The sequence below is a fragment of the Chelonus insularis genome, unplaced genomic scaffold (assembly GCF_013357705.1).
Source record: "Chelonus insularis isolate UGA/USDA-ARS -01 unplaced genomic scaffold, ASM1335770v1 scaffold_277_pilon, whole genome shotgun sequence".
NCBI lineage: Eukaryota > Metazoa > Arthropoda > Insecta > Hymenoptera > Braconidae > Chelonus > Chelonus insularis.
In genome coordinates, this window is record NW_023276791.1 from 2,429,743 (window position 1) to 2,450,874 (window position 21,132).

General features: G+C 28.5%; 5 protein-coding genes across 10 annotated transcripts in view; 4 read left to right on the forward strand and 1 right to left on the reverse strand.

Moving 5' to 3' along the window:
- The first annotated feature begins 431 nt into the window (after nucleotides 1–431).
- Nucleotides 432–6,469, forward strand: LOC118073259 (prohormone-2-like). The gene is made up of 9 exons (XM_035093651.1): nucleotides 432–626; nucleotides 718–829; nucleotides 905–1,003; nucleotides 1,102–1,240; nucleotides 1,353–1,595; nucleotides 3,332–3,427; nucleotides 3,522–3,607; nucleotides 4,137–4,381; nucleotides 4,545–6,469. The coding sequence occupies exons 2-9, from the start codon at nucleotides 718–720 to the stop codon at nucleotides 4,650–4,652; spliced, it is 1,128 nt and encodes a 375-aa protein (XP_034949542.1). The 5' UTR covers nucleotides 432–626; the 3' UTR covers nucleotides 4,653–6,469.
- A 348-nt stretch (nucleotides 6,470–6,817) lies between these two features.
- Nucleotides 6,818–8,908, reverse strand: LOC118073258 (peptidyl-prolyl cis-trans isomerase sig-7). The gene is made up of 4 exons (XM_035093650.1): nucleotides 8,744–8,908; nucleotides 8,193–8,683; nucleotides 7,886–8,127; nucleotides 6,818–7,810 (listed from the first exon to the last, which is right to left on the reverse strand). The coding sequence occupies exons 1-4, from the start codon at nucleotides 8,811–8,813 to the stop codon at nucleotides 7,108–7,110; spliced, it is 1,506 nt and encodes a 501-aa protein (XP_034949541.1). The 5' UTR covers nucleotides 8,814–8,908; the 3' UTR covers nucleotides 6,818–7,107.
- A 69-nt stretch (nucleotides 8,909–8,977) lies between these two features.
- LOC118073260 (uncharacterized) lies at nucleotides 8,978–10,313 on the forward strand. The gene is made up of 5 exons (XM_035093652.1): nucleotides 8,978–9,337; nucleotides 9,415–9,550; nucleotides 9,620–9,663; nucleotides 9,745–9,889; nucleotides 9,965–10,313. The coding sequence occupies exons 1-5, from the start codon at nucleotides 9,201–9,203 to the stop codon at nucleotides 9,992–9,994; spliced, it is 492 nt and encodes a 163-aa protein (XP_034949543.1). The 5' UTR covers nucleotides 8,978–9,200; the 3' UTR covers nucleotides 9,995–10,313.
- A 216-nt stretch (nucleotides 10,314–10,529) lies between these two features.
- On the forward strand, nucleotides 10,530–12,216 carry LOC118073364 (uncharacterized). The gene is made up of 2 exons (XM_035093823.1): nucleotides 10,530–11,907; nucleotides 11,983–12,216. Exons 1-2 carry the CDS (start codon nucleotides 10,645–10,647, stop codon nucleotides 12,010–12,012), a joined length of 1,293 nt encoding a protein of 430 aa, XP_034949714.1. The 5' UTR covers nucleotides 10,530–10,644; the 3' UTR covers nucleotides 12,013–12,216.
- Nucleotides 12,217–18,560: 6,344 nt separating this feature from the next.
- Syx1A (Syntaxin 1A) overlaps nucleotides 18,561–21,132 on the forward strand; it is a 41,233-nt gene continuing 38,661 nt past the window's right edge. For all 6 annotated transcript variants that reach the window (XM_035093889.1, XM_035093888.1, XM_035093891.1 and 3 more), the window contains exon 1: nucleotides 18,561–18,774. In XM_035093889.1, coding sequence (XP_034949780.1) covers nucleotides 18,742–18,774 — 33 coding nt within the window. In that variant the 5' untranslated portion in view covers nucleotides 18,561–18,741. The remainder of the gene's footprint in view (nucleotides 18,775–21,132) is intronic.

A 21,132-nucleotide genomic window follows, 5' to 3' on the forward strand; every position in this document is an offset into this window, starting at 1 on the left:
AATGATTTTAGGTAGAAGAAAATTTAATAAATAGTCGTCGATAAATATTTTTGTTTAATTTTTTCCAACTTTTTTATTTATTGTGTTAATAATATTTTAAGAGTCTTTGATTTTGTTCCCCTTTTTTTGCTTTTAATATTCTTTTTTAATTTTACTTTATTTAAAGTATTATCACAGATTTTTACGAGTTGATATATTCATCTAATTATTTCAAATTACCAAGGGCCATAAAATCTTGTTTTTATTTCAAAAAATCCAGACGACTTCTCAATTTCTATAGAATTAAAATACATCTCAGAGCTTTTTTAATGTGTTCTCAATTTTACTTTATCCTTTGCACGGGGAAAATTGATGGAAACAGCTAAGAATTCTAGTGGGGACACTTGACTGGAGTAGGGATGGTTGATCGAACATACCCGCCTACGGTTTCCGAGTTTCATTCGCCCTCAGTATTTCATTGCTACCCTGAACGTTGTACGCTCAAAGTAGATTCATCTCTGAACTGTATGAAGTAGAGAATAAAATTTTTAACGATACGAGTTAGTTATCTATCAATGAACATTTTTTAAAACCATCAACTACAAAATATAAATTTATATCAACGCGTTTATTCTATAATTAACAAGGTAAATTTATTTATATTACTTAATTTTAATTTCTTACGACTTTATTGCTAGTTTATTTTATTTACAGTTGATTTTTTTTTTGTTTTTCTAGATGATTTTCCAGCGGCTATTTTTCCTTGGAATCGCTATTGCCATAGCTGAATGTCTTCCGACTGGACTGATGGAAGATGTTGCCAAAGCAGATAAGATTATGAGACCGAAATGTAATTATTATTTATCATTTATACATCTAAAATAGTTTCTAATAGATTATTAAATAATAATATGTTGAATTACAGCGAAAAGAACTCAAGAAGTTTTCATGTTCGGAAATCAACAGAATCGTCGCGTTGACAATTCAGCGTCTTCCAACACTTTCACTCCAAATAATGAAAAAAGTTAGTTTTAAGAACCAATTTGTTATTTATTTTTCGTTGAAATATATTAATTTGTATCATTTTACTAATAACATTGTTGAATGTTTGTTTATTTACAGGAACTCTTGGAACATCCGGACTTGAGGATGTCAAAGCGGCCTTGTCAGAAGATGAAGCTCGAAGCCACTTTAAACAAGCAAACCCTCCAATGTTTGATCGGGATGGTTTATTATTATCACCTTATGAAAAGAATTATTTGTAAGTTATACGGATAAATATTTGTTCAGATAATATCTAGCATGATTGATTGCCTTATTAAAAGATACAGGCGATCAAGATTATAATTTATATGCTTTTCTTTTGTTAATAGGTATGGAAAAGTTATGGTAAATGAAATGGGTGATGATTATCCAAGAAGTTGGGATGTCTTGCCTTACTCTGGATACTACAATTACGAAGAAGATCGACGTAAACGATCTGATAAATCTAGTTCCAAACCTTCATCTACCTCTCGTCCAACACAATCAACAACAGTTTCACCTTTAACATCTTCAGCCACTCCTCTTCCAGCGACTCGAAATACTCCTCGACCAGTTTCTCAAGTGAAAAGAAGGTAAGTTTAATTTTTACTATATTTAATCAATAGTTTATTTATTTTTAAAAAATACTTTAAATAATAAAAAAAAAACACGTACAGTAGATATTTAATAAAATTAATAATCAATATTAGTGTAGAGCATGTATGAAAGTCAATAAAAATACATAGTACATGAAAAAATAATGTACTAAACTTCTCGAAATGTTGAAAAATTTTATTTTTTCATGTTTTACAAGCTTATTTGTAATCCCTAGAGTCAAAGAGTAAAAATCATTCAAAGCCCACCTGTAGATTGACTTCCAACAGCTAAGCATATGGTTGGTTAGGCCACGAAGTAGTTGATCGATATGGTTTTACTGCCACCGCCTTTTCGCCTTTGGCATATTTCTTTTTGGACTTATTTCGAATCTTATCTTATATTTTCTGTAATTCCCCTACTATTAAAAAACCTTGAAGAAAGTATTCCCTAAATCATCGTGACATTTATTACACCTAATGTAACCACATTCAATTAACTAAATTGGACATTTTTATATATTTCCTACAGTAATTATATTCCTAAGCATTTTGTTTCATTACTTTTATTCATTACTTTGATTATTTATTATCTGTTAGAGTAATAAAAGCTAGGGGATGTTCTTACAAAGGGATATGATGTTAATAACAGTGGCAAAGTAACCCTAAGGTCAGCCTTAATTATGCATAGATGAACATAGCAATTGCTGGAAAAAGAACCGTCACTCCAATTATTCTCGTTATATTACTATCATTATCTTTTATTTCCATAAATGTTTCGATGAATAAAATATTAGAGAATTATTTTTTTCCTACAATCTATTCTTAAAAATAGGAAAATAAGAAAAATTTATTTTAATCATATTGAATATTTTCATTTCAAACAACTTTTAAGTAAACATTTAGTTTTCATGAAAAAACAAATATTTTAGTTTATCTTGATAATCTATGATATTTATGAAAACATAATTATTCAGTGAGTTTAAATATGAAAGTTCATCAAAACCCAATATAGGAATTGAAGGAAAATATTGATTAGTACATGTTAATAATTCATCACTGATACTCCCTTTCTTACTCATTCACTCCATTTCGTGTCAAACATGTATATACATTTATATGCTATGAATCCTCCGTTGCATACTGCAGCTGGAGCGTTCGATACTTGTGACGCAAGAGGAGAGAGGGAGTAAAAAAACGAGAGCTTAAGTCCTGGGGTGGTCGGGTGATGCGAAAAGCTGAATGGAGCTTCCAGGGAAACTAGGTCAGATATATAGAGGAATGGAGGAGTAATTCCAACGAGTCAGCAGCCAGTTAGATAACAACATTAACCAGCCCATGTTCTCAAAACTGCAGTAACGCAGTTACCATGACATTCAATTTGTCTTGAGCTGTTAAATATTAAATTTATTGAAGGCTGTTAATTATTGAGGAAACAAGGCTCTTTGTACCAGCCACAGAATAAAATAGATTAGTCCTTTGATAATGCTTATTTTACGCTTATGATTTCCTTTAAAGTCTCAAGAAAATCAATAAAAACCCTTATAAGTTGCTTGAACCTCGAAACCTGTGTGATTTTTATAGACTTCTCAAGCATATGGCCAAGATAAATTGAGAATTTCATTTCTATAAAGGATTGAATGATTTGACTAATTATAAAATATTTTATCAACAATAGAATTAGATTTGATATTATTTTCAAAATTTGTTTTTTTACTTGTTAATTTCATTTGCAGTCCATCAGCTTATCCAGAACTTCGATACAAACGTGCTTTGGATCGTGAAGACCTTTTAGCTCTATTGACCCTTTGGGAAAATAGCTCTCGAAACCGGTAAGGTCATGAATATTATAGAATATTCAATTTATTACATAATAATAATAATAATAATCCAATCAGAGACGACTTAATATTTCTTTTGACATAGGAACTGGCATAATTATGGAAATGATGAATACGAAAATATTGACGACGGTGGTAATGTTGTTGGACTTGAAGATGATGATTCAAGAGGTAATTTATATTTTATTTTTAAATTACTTAGAAATGCAAAAAGGGTGGAGTACAATGAATCCCTGGTGGCAAATAGACTTTATATTTGTTTTAGTTTGACAGAAAAAATTGTTTAAATATTTACCTTGAAAACACAAGGTCAATAAATCAACTAAAACAATTCAAAAAAAAATTCTTTACATAGTTTCAAACACACTTTTTTAAAACTTGATAAGCTTCTAAACTTCATCAAAAATTTAACAAATTCTTACTCCATTATCGCTTGAAAGACAGTAAATGGAGAAAAAAAAAACTTTTTTTTATAACCAAAAAGTTAAAGTTAAAATAAGCTTTCGTTTTGTTAAATATTAATCTCTTTCAACGTGAATGTATCCATCAACAAATTATTAAAGTTTTCAGAGTTTTTTTAATAAATTAAAAAAATAATGAAATTTATTTCACCTTAGGGATTTGTTAAACTTGACCTTTTCAGTAATCCTGTTCTCTCAAAAAATATTTTAATCTTACTAATTTTTGATTTACATTATAGCTGGTGCTTGGTTGGAAGGCCCTGTCTACACTCCTCGTCATTTTAGTCTTGGCTCTGATGTAGCTCCTTCAGACATCGGTATCCCACGTACTCACCCAGTTAATTCTTACGAACAATTCAACAACCAATATGAACCTGCTTATGAGAGCACACAATATGGAACAGCTCAATATGGCTCACTTTACCCTCAACACAGCTATTATCCACCAGAGAAAAGGTTTATGGTCTCTCGAAAACGCTCTCAGGTAATTAATTAACAAAATTTAATTAAAACTTTAGAAATTTAGAGATGATATCAAACTTGATTTTTTATATTATTAATTGAAAATTTATTTTATGAAGTTGTTAATTAGAATATTTCATTGCTATCACTTGACACCGACATTAATAATAATAATGCATTTCCAGGGATATGATTCTTATGCTGGTCGCAATCTCAACGATGTCATTAATTTCTCGCAAATGATGAATTCACAACCCCAAGGATATCTCAATTATCCTCGTATGCTCTATTAATTAATATATTATTATTGCTACAATCTTGTAGAATCTAACAAAATGATCTAAATACATTATCGATGTATAGAGTCCAAGGATCTTCAAATAAGCATAAAAATCTTTGAATATTGAAATTATTATTGAATGTCTGCACAGTTAAATTAAATTTCGATGTTGAATTATATAAAAATTTGTTAGTTTGAAGATTCTTGTTGACTTAGAGAATTAAACTTTTGGAACAATATAAAATCGATAAACTGAGTTTCATGTGTTTCAAAATTGAATTGAAAATAATATATTATGGATCAAACAAAACTATTACATATATAAACGCAAAAAAAGAAAAAAAAATATTTAAAAGCTACATGACTGATCTACTAAATTAAAAAACGTTATGATATTGAAAATTCAACATTCCAATAAACAAAAAACATTTATATTTACTTATTAATTAATGGTAATCATTGATTTACGGCTATTTCACACGACATTCAAGTTACGAGTTCGATATTTCACGCGAAGATATCAATCTTTGATATTTTGGTACTTCCTTATTCACTCTATTCAATCAATTTAATTAAAAAAATTGAAATAAGTATTTAAAAATCCGACTACCGTCAATTATATTTATGTAAAAAAAATTTAACTTTTTCAACTCTACTATTAATAATGAAGCTTTATACCTTATGTATTCAACTCAGAGAAACCTGTTTAAATCAAAAGAGCAATTGTTATCGCAGGAAGTGTATTAGCTAAACTTTAACAAAGTTTTCTTTATTGTTCTTGTGTAATCCAACGTTAATTTCTAGTTAACGTATAATGATTTTAACAATTTATGTCACGTTTGAAACATCAATTATTTTCTATTGAGAAAATAATGCGGATAATTAATTCCACTATAAATCACGTCGTGAAAGCTTTTTAATTAATTTCATTTATCGTATCCGTGTGTCGTGTGATGAACATTATTACTCATAACTATATTTTACTGTATTTTTATAAGAAAAAATGAGAATTACAGTGCACGTAATATAATGAATAAAAATGGAAAAATAATTTTATCTAAAACTACACATATATGACACCTAAATAAAAATCTATTGATGCACTGTATTATTTATCGTTAATATAAGTTAATAATGTATAATATTAACTAATATTACCCAGTTAGAGAAATTCTATAATTTATCAGTATACGCCAAAAATCATAGTTAATCATGTACGTAAATTAATATCCTAAAAATTATCAATATATATATAATCGGTGTGCATTAAATGTAATTTTTTTTTCATCTTTATAAGTTTATTTCTATTTAAAATAATCCATTTTTTCCTAAATAGTATTTTTTTTTACTACAATCAATTTATTTCCATAAACAGACTGCTTACAATAATTGATTGAAAGAATTTAATGGTAATAAATGAACATAATGAATGAACTCTGATATTGCTACAATCAAGAAAGAGACTAATAATCGACATTTGTACCGAAAAAGAAGATGTCTTCGGTAAATTAAATATTTTTTTAATAGTAAGACTACATAATAAACAAAATAGGTCTATATAGAGTACAACTTTATTTATCGATATTATGTCGAGTTCTATTTTTTTAAATAATTCAAGATAAAGAGAAACTTACACTGCATTCAATAAAACAATTCCAATATTTTCTTGTTATAAACTGGTTCAGTTAATTGAATACATTTTTAATGAATATTTTTTTATTGATATATGTAATTATTTTAACTTATTACATATCAGCTCAGCTTTGTGTCAATATTTAGTTAATTTTTGTTAAGTTTTGTATGAATAATTTAAATATTTATTGTTGTTATACTTCAGAAGTATTTTAGTAATAACGGTTTAACCGAAATTTTTAATGTAATAAAAACGAAACCTTGCTCCACTTAAAATTTTTTTCATTATTTTTTTCTTTTTCGATACAAATTGCTCAATTTATTCATTTATTTAGCCATTATTTTTTCTTCTGATCACAAAGCTAGCTGTTTGAAATCTAAAATAATTATAAGTATTTTTCCTCTTGATCTAACATTTCTTGTACTTTATTAATTAGTATAAATTAGTTGTTGTTTTATAATATATAAGTATGAATTATTGTCCATTTCCAGTGTATTTTTCAATAAACAATGGTGCTTTGCTCGAGTGATGTAACAATGACTGTAAATTATTATTGAAAAATTTAATAAAAAAAAAATAATAAACTACGTTCAGTTTATATTTTTTATTTTTTCTTTCGTTTAATATTATTTACGAAATTATTAAGAGTAAAATGTTTTACAAAAATGAGTTAATGATGATCATCTATCACGATGATAACGTGATTTGGAAGTTGGAAAATCTTCACATTGTTTATCAAATAAATAAATTATTCATTCGTATCGAAGAAGTCCTTGGAATTTATAACAATACAAAGTATGTACAAAATATTTCCGTGGGAAGTGGAGTATCTAAATTATCTGTCTCTGCGATCACGTTTGTGACTTTTCTTATGATGTCTATCTACAGATCTATCTCTTGAACGTTTTTTCCTGTATTTATTAATTTCGTCATGACCTTTATCCCTACGTTTATTATCATCTTTATGTTTCTCGTATAAAATTTGACTTTTATTTTTTCTGTCTCTGCTATGATCTCTTTGTTCTCTTCTACCTCGGCTTCGACTTCGTTCCCTTCTGTCTTTCTCTCGACTTCTACTCCTTCGTTTTTCTCTGTCTTTTCTATCAGACTTTTTATCTTTATTTCTACCATCCCTTCGCTCACTGTCCTCACGTCTTCGATTTTCATAATAAGATTCATTATTTTCCCTGTCATATTTTCTTGTTTCACGCTTTTCAGAATATTGCTGGTCGTACATATTCTTTCTATATTTTTCTTCACAGTCATTTGATCGTTTATTTTTAGATTGAGCGATTTTATTTTCTCTATTGTCTTTACGACCATGTGCTCGTTCATCATCATTATATAAAAATCCTTTTCCCTTTCCTTTCCATTTCATTTTTGCGACTGATTGAGAAAAGTCTACGTGAATTCGTCTGTCATCAATTAGAACATTATCCATTTTAAAATATGCATCTTCACAGCTTTTTCGATCGGCAAATTCAATAAAAGCGTATTGTAAAGAATCACCAGTTTGCCGATCTCTTATCACTTCACATCTAAAAATTAATGATATTATTATAAATTATAGATAAAAAAAAAATTAAATATTAAATATTGATTAAAATCTTTACCCGATTATTTTTCCAAATCTACTAAAAATAATTTCTAAATCGTCATCATTTGTAACCGGATTTAATTTACAAACAAACAAAACGTTCTCTGGAGGAGCAATATCAGCATCAGGTATATCTCCAACTATTTCAAGAATTGTTGCAGCGGCTTTAGCTTCTTTATTTTTTCTCATTTCATTTATTTCTTCAATTGTCATGCCTTCTGTATCATCTAAAGCCTCATCTGCACCAATACGATCACTCTAAAGAAATAAAAATTATTAGTAATGAAGACTATAGAGAATATTTTTATACAAAGAATGATTACCATTAAAACTTCTCTAGTAGGTGACGGACTACGATCTGGAATAATTAAGTTTGCAGGATCGTCATACGGATCTTCCAAAATAACAGTATGAGATATCCGAATATCCTGGTAAGGACGATGATCTCCATCACAAATAGCTTCATTGAACTTCAAAACCACCTCAATTCCCTCAACTATTTCACCAAAAACACAGTGTTCGCCATCAAGAGATTGTAGATCGCGATTAAGAGTAATAAAAAATTGTGATCCTAACATATTATCACCACAATTAACCATTGATAATAGTCCTATTCTGTCGTGTTTGATTTTTGGCATCTGCTCTGCTTCATAGTAACGAGCTTGATCACCTAAAATAAGCCCATAAACGCTTTCTCCACCTTTCCCAGTACCTGTAGGATCTCCAGTTTGAGCTATAAAACCACTTTGGACTGTGTGAAATAAATTCCAGTTGTAATATTTGATTTTGCAGAGCTTTAAAAAATTCCGACATGCTGAAAAAATGGAATAACGTAAACAAAAATTTAAGTCATGAATTAATTTGTATTACTTACTTTGTGGTCTTTCTTTGGTAAATAAATCAACTGTAAAGTCTCCAACAGTTGTTTCAATGACAACAGACATGATTAATTTGTTTACAAAAAATTTATTTAACAGTTACTAAATGACCATAACCTATGAATACCATATCGACATGTTTTGATGATATTGTAGATGGTATATTCTATAGCTAAAAGTATATGTATTCATACACTTTTGTTATGTCTACAGTTAGTTGTCAACCATACTGCAAATCGAAGTTCATCAAGACTAAAATAGAAAGGAAAATATGTCTGGGAATCCTTGGATTAACTCAAAAAATTAGTTAAGATGCATGGTTATGTGTCAAATAAAACTTCAATAGAGTGAATCAATACAAATAAACGACTAGTAAATAAACTATACTTGTTTCAACGGTAAACAATTGATCATTTTTATGTATCAATAATAAATAAATAAAACAACAACACAATGGCTTGGCAAGGAACTTTGATTGCATTAGCTGTGGGAGGTGTAGTATCACTGGTTGCATCAGTGTGGTTAGCAGTTCGAAAATCACAAATGAGAAGAAATATGAATCAATCCTATCAAACAAACTCATTTCTAGAGTAAGTAAACGAAATGTATTTTGAATATCAACTATTTTTCATTGCAACAAGTACTAAAAAAAGTTCTAAACTTTTAGAGAGCATCAGGAACGTAGTCCACGTAATATTACATGTCCTTTTTGTAACAAATTTGTAAATGAAAATGACCACCGATTACCTTGTGGTCACCGTTATCATAGATCTTGCTATCAAAGTCGATCAGCAAACAACAGAGTAAGTTAGTGCATCATATTTTCTATAATCTTAATCATAAATTTTTATTCAAAATTCTTTACTGTTTAGAAATGTACATACTGTCAAGACTCAAATGAAGGAGGAACTACATCGTGCGTATTTTTCATCATTCTTGGGGATACAAATATTTTTAATAATTTCTTATTTAATAACGCTGGTAATTGTTTTTCTAGATCAGCTCAAAGTAGTCGGAGATCTAGTATAGTGAATGAATGTTGTTATTGCAAATCTCTGATACTAAATGCTGAAGGCTTTTCAATACTAAATTGTAATCATATAACTCATAAAGAATGTTACATATTCAAAGATATTATGCAGGTAAAATAAAATATAACATTTATATATGTATTAACTCAATTTAATTATGTATTAATGAGATCTATTTTTTTTTAGTGTCAAGCTTGTAATGCTAACAGATACTAAGAATCTTCATCAATGGAATCTCTCTTGCTAGTAGGGCCTGCACAGTATATTTAAAAGCAGACTTCTATAACTCTAACATTATATTAAGAATAAAATTTGCACCAGACTTATGGGAGTTTTTATAAAGTTTTATGTATACTATTAGAGTTTATGATTAAGAAAAGTACAGTGCTTTCGAAATTTTGTGATAATTGTAAGTAGATTAGTTATGACAATGCATAAATATTAAATTTATATTAGTTAGATTTCTATGATCAAATCAAAAAAATGTGATGAAAATTTAATCCTTTTGGAAATAATGAAACTAAATTATGAACTGTATTTTTAAAAAAATAAATGTTTTTTTTCAAGTAATGGAGTATTAAAATTAACAAAGTTGTATTAATATATTTATAAACTGCAATCTTTAGGTTGATTTACAGTAACCAATCTACAAATTTTTAATCCACCTGGCTAATTTTAATTGATAAGAAGGCTTGCCAACTGTGTTGATTATTATCGCTGCGTATTCAACGGAATATGTTTAATTGTTGGCAATCCTTCATAGCAACTGCCAAAGTTGATAAAAGATGTGATATTGAAACTTGTTTCATTGATGTTTTTACCGTAATTTTGAGAAAATAAATCAGTATTTAATTATTGTGTTAAAAATGGGTGCTGAATTAACAAAAAAACATGAAGAAGAACTGTTAAAAATGGGAACAGACTTGGCGAAACAGCTGCAAACGGTTTCAGAACGGATGCAAGAAATTGAGAAACAAAATCTTGAGTTATTAGCTGAAAAAAATGAATTAGAAAAATTGAGGTTACAAGTAGCTAAGCAATCTGCATCTCAAATACAAATCGGTAGCATCAGTGAATTTAATTTGAAACAGAAATGGTCGCATTGGTATGAACGCTTTGAATTATTTTGCATAGTTAATGACGTCAGTCAGGAGAAAAAGTTGCATTTGTTCTTAATGATGATTGGAAATGAAGCTTATTCTTTTTTGAGGAATTTATATACACCAGAGGAACTTGAGAGTAAGTCTTCCACAGAATTAAATGAAATCATGAAAGACAATTTTGAGCCGGTATGTAATACCATTACTGAAAGATATAACTTCAAAGAAAGAAAACAATTGGAACGTGAACAAATCAAAGACTATGTTGCGAATCTGAAAAGTTTGGCTAAAAAATGCAACTTTGAAAATAACTTTGACAATTGCCTGAGGGATCAATTTATATGGGGTTTAAGGAGTGATGCCATCAAGGTAAGGCTATTAACTGAGGTAAACCTTACTTTTACAAGAGCTGTAGAAATCGCAACTTTAATGGAAAATGAAACTGAAAACATCAGTAAAATGAACGATAGCAAAGAAATAGTAAATGGTGACAATAAGAATTTAAAAAAACCCACTAAAATGAATGTAAAATGTTTTTGTTGTGGTAAAGCCAATCACACAAAAATCAACTGCCCATTCAAAAATAATAATTGTAATGAATGTGGTTTAATCGGTCATTTACGAGCAGTATGTCCAAAAATAAGACTGATTAGAGACAATAAGACAAACAATAAAAATGGTGATAAGAACATGACTCTAGGAAATAACAATATTCCAAATGCTTGCATAAGAGAGCATGTTAAAGACGATTGTTATCATACAAGTAAAAAGAGTCCAATGCATGATAAAGATAAGATTAATAACGGTAATTCCAAACCAACTCTGAGTAGTGGAGGGTACAGTATGTTTCCACTTGATAATGCTGATAATTGTATGACTAGATCAACTCAAAGTAGTCAGAGATCTAGTACATCAAATGAATGTTGTTATTGCCAATGCCCGATACAACCTCATGAAGGATCTTGGATACTAAGTTGTCGACATTTTGTTCATACGCAGTGTTATGACAGTTTTCAGGGTATGATGAAGGTAAGATATGGAGAGTTCATAGAAGTGTTGAATGAATTCAGTTATACATATACTAATAAAGTCCATCTTTTTCAGTGTCAAGCTTGTAATGCTAAAGAATATTGAGAAGTTTTATTATGGGACCACTTTATCTAGATTTTTTAAGTAACGAAAACTTAAGGAAGTATAATGTTTCTGAATTTTTATTATATAAATTTTAAGACAGCTGTAAACAAAATAAGTTTTACAGTGCACAAATACTGGAAAAATTGTATTCGTTGTATTTTTATTATCAAATAAACAATGTTATAATATTTTGATACTTTTATAAATGATGAGTTAAAGTACATATTGTATTTTTCGAATAATAAATACTTTTTAAAGAAATACAATATTTTAATTAATAAAGTTGTATTAAAATATTCATAGGTTATAATCTTCAAGCTGATTTTCTGTAATTAATCAACTAATGTTATGTCGCAGAATAAAACTGACCATCATATTTTATTTCAATTATGATATATAAATTTAATTTTTAATTTATATAGATGTTAATATGTGACAAATAATTTAATGATAACGTTCAGTTCTAATTTTATAGAAATTTCAATTTTCGGTAACGATATGATAGCTAATAGTACATTTACCGAAAGAATAACATAGAATATTATAATCTAAGTATTTCACACCTAATTTAAGATCTTTTATATCGTTTCCTCAGCTAAGAATGTTTTTTTTTTGAAAAAATTAGTAACTGGATATCACTATACATGTACCACATCTTGGAAATGATCAGTTTATGCACATGTGTATGTTTAAACAGCTTTAACACATCGCTGATGACAATCTAACCCATAATTGTAGAGCATCTTCACCAGTCTCTTTGAATAATTATCATATCCATAAATTGCCTCTACGATTGCTTGCTGGTTATGGTGGGAGTTGACATTCGGTCCATGTTCACTATTCTTATATTTCCTTCTTTTACAGCACAGGTGAGTAAGGAAGTATCATGATCAATGAGAGAATCAGGACTGATTCCATTTCTCATTAAATAGCGAATAATTTGTACTCGATTGTACTTGATAGCATAATAATTCGCCGGTATTTTATTATAGCACATGGCAAAAAGATCGGCTCCATATTTAATTAATAACATTACCATTTTATGGCTTCTTCGAGATAAACCGAAATGTAGAGGAGAACATCCCTTTCAATCTTCATGAAGGTAAAATTTGTTTGGATCAGCCCTATTTTCCAGCAAGAATGTCACTATTTTGATATCGTTTAATTTTAGAGCAATTTGGAGTGGAGTAAATCCCTCAGCTTCTCTGCTGTGAATATTATTTCCATTTGCTAAGTACTTTTCTAAATAGCCGTAATTCCTTGACTCGATGGCTTCTCGAAGACTTGATGGCCAGCAATAATTATTTACTTGGGATGATTCCATTATGGATAATTTAGTAAAGTTATGCACGCAACATTTTGCGCTGCACAATTTTCACTTGACACTGACGTGATAGCTTTCGGAGCAAACTTGAGTTGTTACACTGCAAGGACTAAAATCTTTTTTATGGAGTGCCCGGAATGAATGGGCCTTTTATTGGCCGGCGGTTCCTCTGTCTCATTTTGGGGATGTTGGGGTTGATGGTGGGAAGAGAAGACACTCGAATAAAGACATGTTAGTCGTCGTCTCAAAAATAAAAATTCTGATTTGTAGATGCACAAAATTTACTCTACTAAGCTGCAAAATTCATTTTAAATTTTCACTTTTTGTTCATGTTTCAAATTTATTACACAATAGTTGTCTTTTTTCTTCTTAAAAAAAAATTACTTGATTATATGTTGAAATCGAAATTTTTTTCTCCTTTTAATTGAGAGACACAAATGCAAACTTCTTCTTTCAACTACATAGACTTTTGTTGAAAAAAAAACAATGATAAAAATTTATCGAAAATAACTATAGTGTGCTATCACTGAAAGAATAAGTCATTGGATTGGCACTGGATATTAGTGAATATTTACTGATTCACAGTAGTTTTCACTGATTCAGTTTAAGAAAGTAATGTTTAACTGTTATGAAGGCAAATTCATTGCTATGATATAAATTTTCCCGTCATGTTAGTAGGGATAGTTTTTATTTTCTTTTGTGGCCTTGAAATATTATAACTAAGAAAAAAATAATGTCTTGGCTAATTGAAAGTAAATTTCCAATTTAAAATATGTGTATGCATACAATAAATTTTCTCGAGTGTTAAACGATCTTTCAACGTGCATATACCTTCAGGTTTTGTAAATATTATAAAAGGAATTAAAATCAAATTTTCTAATATCTCGGGAATTTTGAGGGAAAGTACCCGACTTTTCTCATAAAGTAATAAATTGAAGGAAAACCCATTATATAATAGAAAGAAATAGAAACAGTTAAAAAATATTATTTCATTGGTGGTCCTTAGCTCATAAATCATGTTTAAGAACAACAGATGAAAAGAAAACAATTTTCGCTAATATTTATGTCCGCCGGGATTACAATCAGCTGGGAAGGTCAAGCGTCATCCGCTTGAGCCAGGTAAACCCATGGAATTACCAAGAGAACAGTGTATAATATTCTTAATAGAATTGCCACTTGAGCTATTATCAACCAAACTTAGCGATAGGTGACCCATAAAAGCTAAATACAAAGTTTCAACTGAAATAGTCTTTGTTAGTTTGTCAGGTACAGAAACTAATGCGATTACTTCCTAATAGAAGAACTTCGTCACTAGGTCCAGTACATAGAAAATTTTTTTGGAGCTAGTGTTAAGCAAGAATTTTGCTAATGGAAATAACGGAAATTCTTTATGAAACTCCTGCTGGTGATTGTCTTGTTTATTTAATTCATATATAAATATAAAGTTAGTAGCAGGTAACTTAAACCAAAGATAAAAACCATCGATTGATTTGTTTTAGTTCAACATTATCATTCATCACTTAAGGATGTACACGCGTTAATTTTTTCACGGTAGAATTTTTCTGAAATTTTGATATTCGATTCATTTTTTATAATAAAAAATCTTATAAAAATTTCAGCACAATTGTGCCGCTAGTTTTTGAGAACTATTAATTTGAAATGAATTTTTTTACACAGGCTCTTATGGAGATCATGTGATATTTGATTAAAACTGTATTACCACTTAATAGGTAAATGCAGATTTAGCAAGATATCACGTGATCTTCATAAGAGCCTGTGTAAAAAAATTCATTTCAAATTAATAGTTCTCGAAAACTAGCGGCACAATTGTGCTGAAAATTTTCATAAAATTTTTATTATAAAAAATGAATCGAATACCATAATTTCAAAAAATTCTACCGTGAAAAAATTAACGCTCGTACATCCTTAAAACAAATCGCAAAAATCAGTAACAATAATGAGTATACTAAAAAGTATATTGTATTATTTAAAGTAACTTTAGAAAAACAAACCATGAGTCGTTGTTATTTAAACAAATCTAATTTTTTAATAGTTTTATAAGTATCACTCATAAATTTTTTTAAATAAACTTCCAGAAGTGACGGTTCTTTAGAAAAAACCGTCACCGTTCCTTAGATGATCTAAAACTACCCAGAAAAATAAAATAGATCTACTCAGATCCACATTTTCGCCATTTTTTATATCTAATTTGATCTACTCATATCTAAAAAACTAAAAAAAATTTGATCTTAGTAAATCTATGTATATCTAGTGAGATCACTTTATATCTACACAAATTATTATATGTCTATGAAGATCTCCATTGATCTCGAAGATAAAAAAAATTTAATACATCTACAGAGATCACAGAAAATATAAAGTGATCAAAACAGATGTACACAGGACAAAGTAGATCTAATTGTGCCAAAAAATGGATCTAAGTAAATCAATGTAGATATATTTTATTTTTTCCCGGGTAGTCACTTGGTATTAGAAAAAGAAGAAAAAAAAATGAAAATGAATGCTACACCTCCCAAGTAAATTCACCGGATATGCAATATTTATTAGAAAAAAATTGACGGCTGCTTTGGCAAAAAATACTGTACATAAAGTTACTTTTAGTTTATTAAATTTCTTCTTCAGAGAAAACAAGTTACCATTTCTTCTAGATGAGTGTATAGAACATATTATTCATTTCCTGTCTGACGAAGATAAGAAATAAGTGATTGATCAGTTTGTCAAATAATTAATAGTAAATGATATTATTTTATTAACTGTCATGTTGCTTGGTGTAAATTTGTAAATATGTAAATAATCATACACAAATACATTGTATATATGTTGATAGTCTTTTTATTCAGTTCATGTTTTTTAATATATGAATATTATTAATTTTATTTACTGTATTATTATAATTATTGTATTAGATAATTACGTATTATATCCTATTTTATTCCATTAACTATTATATTCAATGATTCTTTCTATGTTTAATACAATAAATCCAACAATATAAGTTTATTTATGTGTATTTTTTATTCATACATGTAAAAAATTGAATGAAAATCAAAATCAATCAATTTCTTAAAACCTATCTAATTATATATTATATTAAGCAGAGACAACTCTTTAGAAATATCTGCTTGGCTGGCAGTTGGTGCCTCTTCGATTTTTATCCATCTCATGACATAGATTGTCATCAGCGATGTGTTAAAGCTGTTTAAACATACACATGTGCATAAACTGATCATTTCCAAGATGTGGTACATGTATAGTGATATCCAGTTACTAATTTTTTCAAAAAAAAAACATTCTTAGCTGAGGAAACGATATAAAAGATCTTAAATTAGGTGTGAAATACTTAGATTATAATATTCTATGTTATTCTTTCGGTAAATGTACTATTAGCTATCATATCGTTACCGAAAATTGAAATTTCTATAAAATTAGAACTGAACGTTATCATTAAATTATTTGTCACATATTAACATCTATATAAATTAAAAATTAAATTTATATATCATAATTGAAATAAAATATGATGGTCAGTTTTATTCTGCGACATAACATTAGTTGATTAATTACAGAAAATCAGCTTGAAGATTATAACCTATGAATATTTTAATACAACTTTATTAATTAAAATATTGTATTTCTTTGAAAAGTATTTATTATTCGAAAAATACAATATGTACTTTAACTCATCATTTATAAAAGTATCAAAATATTATTCATATTCACTGTATTATTATAATTACAGTCATGTTCTCATCACAATTTTTTTAATGTTCCTAAAAGTGTGTTCCTGCATCGTTCCCTTGTTTATTGCATTTCGCGTCTTTCTTGTCGGACTTGTGGCTGCCTCTCCGTATGGTTTCGTTGCGTTTGCTTTCTCGAAAAATTATTGCGATTTAAAACTGCGTTGAGTGTACTGCTTCATTGATGAAAACGTCGCCTTTTTATATTAAGAAAAAAAGAATTAAAATTAAATTAAGAATTAATAGCTGAATTTTATGAAAATTCTTCTGTGAACAAATTAACGCTCGTACATCCTTAAGGAAATTTTGGGTGAACTACCTTATTACTTACCAAAAAAAAATTAAAAAATTTGACCAAATTTTTTATTAAAACAAACGATTTTTTTTCTAAATAATCTTAAATTCTAATTTAATAAAAAAACAAATGTTGAGGATGTACGAGCGTTAATTTTAAATAACTATAGTTTGCTATACTTTCTTAAACTGAAACAGTGAAAACTACTGTAGATCAGTGAATATTCACTGATTGCCAGTGCCAATACTATCACTGAAAGAATTAGTCATTGGGTTGGCACTGGATATCAGTGAATATTCACTGATCTACAGTAGTTTTCACTGATGCAGTTTAAGAGAGTAGTGTTTAACTGTTATGAAGGCAAATTCATTGCTGTGATATGAATTTTTTTGGTCATGTTAGTAAGGATAGTTCTTATTTTCTTTTGTGGCCAATGACTGATTCTAAAAAATTGATTTTACTCGTCACATTATTTAATTATAAATAACATTACATTTATATGTACTTACAATGTTCTTAAAAGTTTTATGACTTCATTTATCGTACGTTTGCTTGATTTTCAGGAAATCACACCGCATGTTCTGAAGAAGTTAACATAATCGTCCACACATGAAATTATTACCGAAGCTGTCATCGAAGTATATAATGGAGTATAGAATGGCTCATGCCATAAGTATTCTCGCGCAAGCATGCGAATGTTTAAAAACAAATACGCGTGCGCACATGTACTACAAACTTTTTACTCAATACACGTTTCGATTGGCTGTTAGTTCTGTTGGCGGTAATTTTGATTTCTCTGACTTCGAATTTATATATTTACAAGTTTTATAGAACCTGTCTATTCTTATCATTTTATACAAAACTTTAATAAATATTTTATTTTATTATCATTTTCAGAAATAAAGAGAAAAGTATCGATTTTTATTGATTGTATTCGTTGGTGTCATAGTTCAACATTGAATAAATCTTAAAATTCTATGTTAAAAAAACAATCTAATTTTTATTTACTAAATTACATAAATATTTATGTCATAAATCAAGAATTTCATTAATGAAAAGTAAAAAAAAAAAAAAAAAAAAAAAATTTTGAAATAAGTACAGGGCACTAAAATTTAGTAGCGTCAGTCCTGGGTGAAATTGACGTCATTGGCGCATGCGCGATTGAAAAAACAGCACTGCAGAAGCAGGCGAGTTAGCGAGTGTATCGATTTTACGATCGTGTCTCTCGCGGTTAGTTTGTCCGTTTTGTTAGTTTTTAGTGGCCGTGCTTGTCGTACATGGATAAAATTGTGAATGGGATTATTTACTAGACACTACTCATCTTACGTCCGTTGACTCTAAACTTGTTCATCATGACTAAGGATAGATTAGCAGCCCTTGTTGCGGTGAGTTCTCCAACAGCATTTCTTCAATGTGTACTTATACATACCATCATTGTATCATCGTATAATGTTCTGTTTTATTGTGTCATTCTCCATTACGGATACAAAAGTATTGTTCATTGCTTCGCGTCGCTTGGATATTCATATATTCTTGTAACTTTTTGAAAACAAAAAATAAACCATTGGAAATGATGTTTAATCGTGCGACCAACCAATGTGTCAACGAGAGAAAGGCGTTTCCATTCTTGAGTCATCGACTGTCAAGCAATACAAGAACCGGCAGTGATGACAGGTGTTCACGGTCGTAGAATATTATCCTCTTTTGTTTTCAAAATAAAAAGTTTGGCATTCGAATTTATTGTTCCAGTTCAAAATAGACTCCACCCCCTTTAATAGATACCTGTCATTTCAATACCCAACCGTTCAAGCTATTAATGAAATAAATATTTTCTTTAATAAATTCATGCCTGCATTGATCGGTTTCTCTCGAATTTATGGACTGCTTTCTTCGCTTATTCCTAGAATACAATATACGATTTGTAATTTTAGAACACGTTTATCTCTGACAGTGATTACTTATTCTGTAGTTGTGAAGTTAATGCCACCAGGGACGCTTGTTCTATACCATGTCTTGCCGGATGTTCCTGTTTGTAGTGACCGAATTATATGAACTCTTATTTTCACATGAATTTACCAGTTAATTTCCTAGCTTTAATAATACCTTTTGGAAGTCATTCATTTTGTAATAAATATTTATTTCATTTTAATTGTTTCCGAACATCTAATAAGCTTTCATTTATTCATGACGTGCATAACAACGATAATAATAAAATATTTTATATTATAAAAATGAATAAAATAACCTGTTTAATTATACTATTAATATGAGAAGAGGTTATTTATATGGTTTATTGATTGCTAAAATCATCTACTATTTATTAAATGACACACAACAGTTAACAGGAAATCACGATGACACAAGATTCCAATATTAAATTAATACTCAACCGACATCTATAAATTATTTGAAATTTATCTCTAACGGTTATTATTTATTACATCATTTAATTGTAATGTATCACTTGTACATGAGTTTCTTCATATTAACACACCGACAATAAAATTTCATTGTAGGCAATAATTAATTTTTTTATCTGTTAATTACAACTTACTCGATTGACGTATCTTTTTTAACGACGTTCAAGAGTTTTCTGTATGAGATTAAAAAAGGTCGTTAAGAGTTGAATATCCATTTATTATTGTTTCATTAACAATTCTTTACATAAAAAGCTATTTTTGACAATTGTACCATGTTTCTTAGAATTTATTTCTATTTTTAAACACTAGATATTCAAAAGTATTACAACCACATCATTTATTCATTAAGTTTGTGTTGTTTTCAAGTTTAAAAATTCTAAAGAAAAATTGAACATAGAGATACTAGGTTAACATAATATAGATTTTAATATTTTATGTGATGTATAATATCCATAATTTATAAGAATTTTTTTTTATTTACCTTCTTTCTTGTAAAACATGTTATTTTAATTGATAATGAAAAGAATGTGGATTTTTATTATTTAGGTTTACTTTGAAAAAGAATACCTATAATTATTAGTAATTAATTACATTCTTCTAACAAAGACTGATGATCCTTTTATAAAGAATCTATTAATCAACTGCTTATGCATCCACCCTACTTTAATACTATTATGTGTTCTTTGATTTTCTCATATAAACTTTTTTGCTTGGATTTTCTAGTTGAGTACTAGGACTGGATAATAACTTTTATTGTTGAGAAAAAATTGGAGGTGCTAGATTTATTTCATTTCGATTACCTTGAGCTTATTTACGATTTCTGAACTGGGTTAACTATTGTTGTTAAAGAGAGAATAAAAAAAAAAACTATAATGTAATAGTATAGTAATCATTTTCATTGATACATTATTGCTTTTCTATATTTTTGTGATAATTCTTCTATAAAAAGAATTTATCGAATTGTTATATACTTGAGAATTATTTTAAAAATACACATTCTCAATAATTATTATTATCATTTTTTTTTTAATAAGGAAAACAACAACTCATTGAAATTAGTCAGGAATGAACAAAAAATTCAACAAAAAATAATGACTTCTAACATTGGAGGAAATATTTTAATATATTATTTATTTATGAATAAATATTCTTATTGTTAGTCTTTTATAGAATGCTGCATATTTGCTGCAATAACAAAAAATTCGGATTAACTGATCAGCTTTAAATAATTAAATTAAAGGATGTTGTAATCTAACTTATTTGCGATACAGTTGATGCTATTTCAAAATAGGAATACTTTGAACTCTTTCTCTCTTTGGGTTA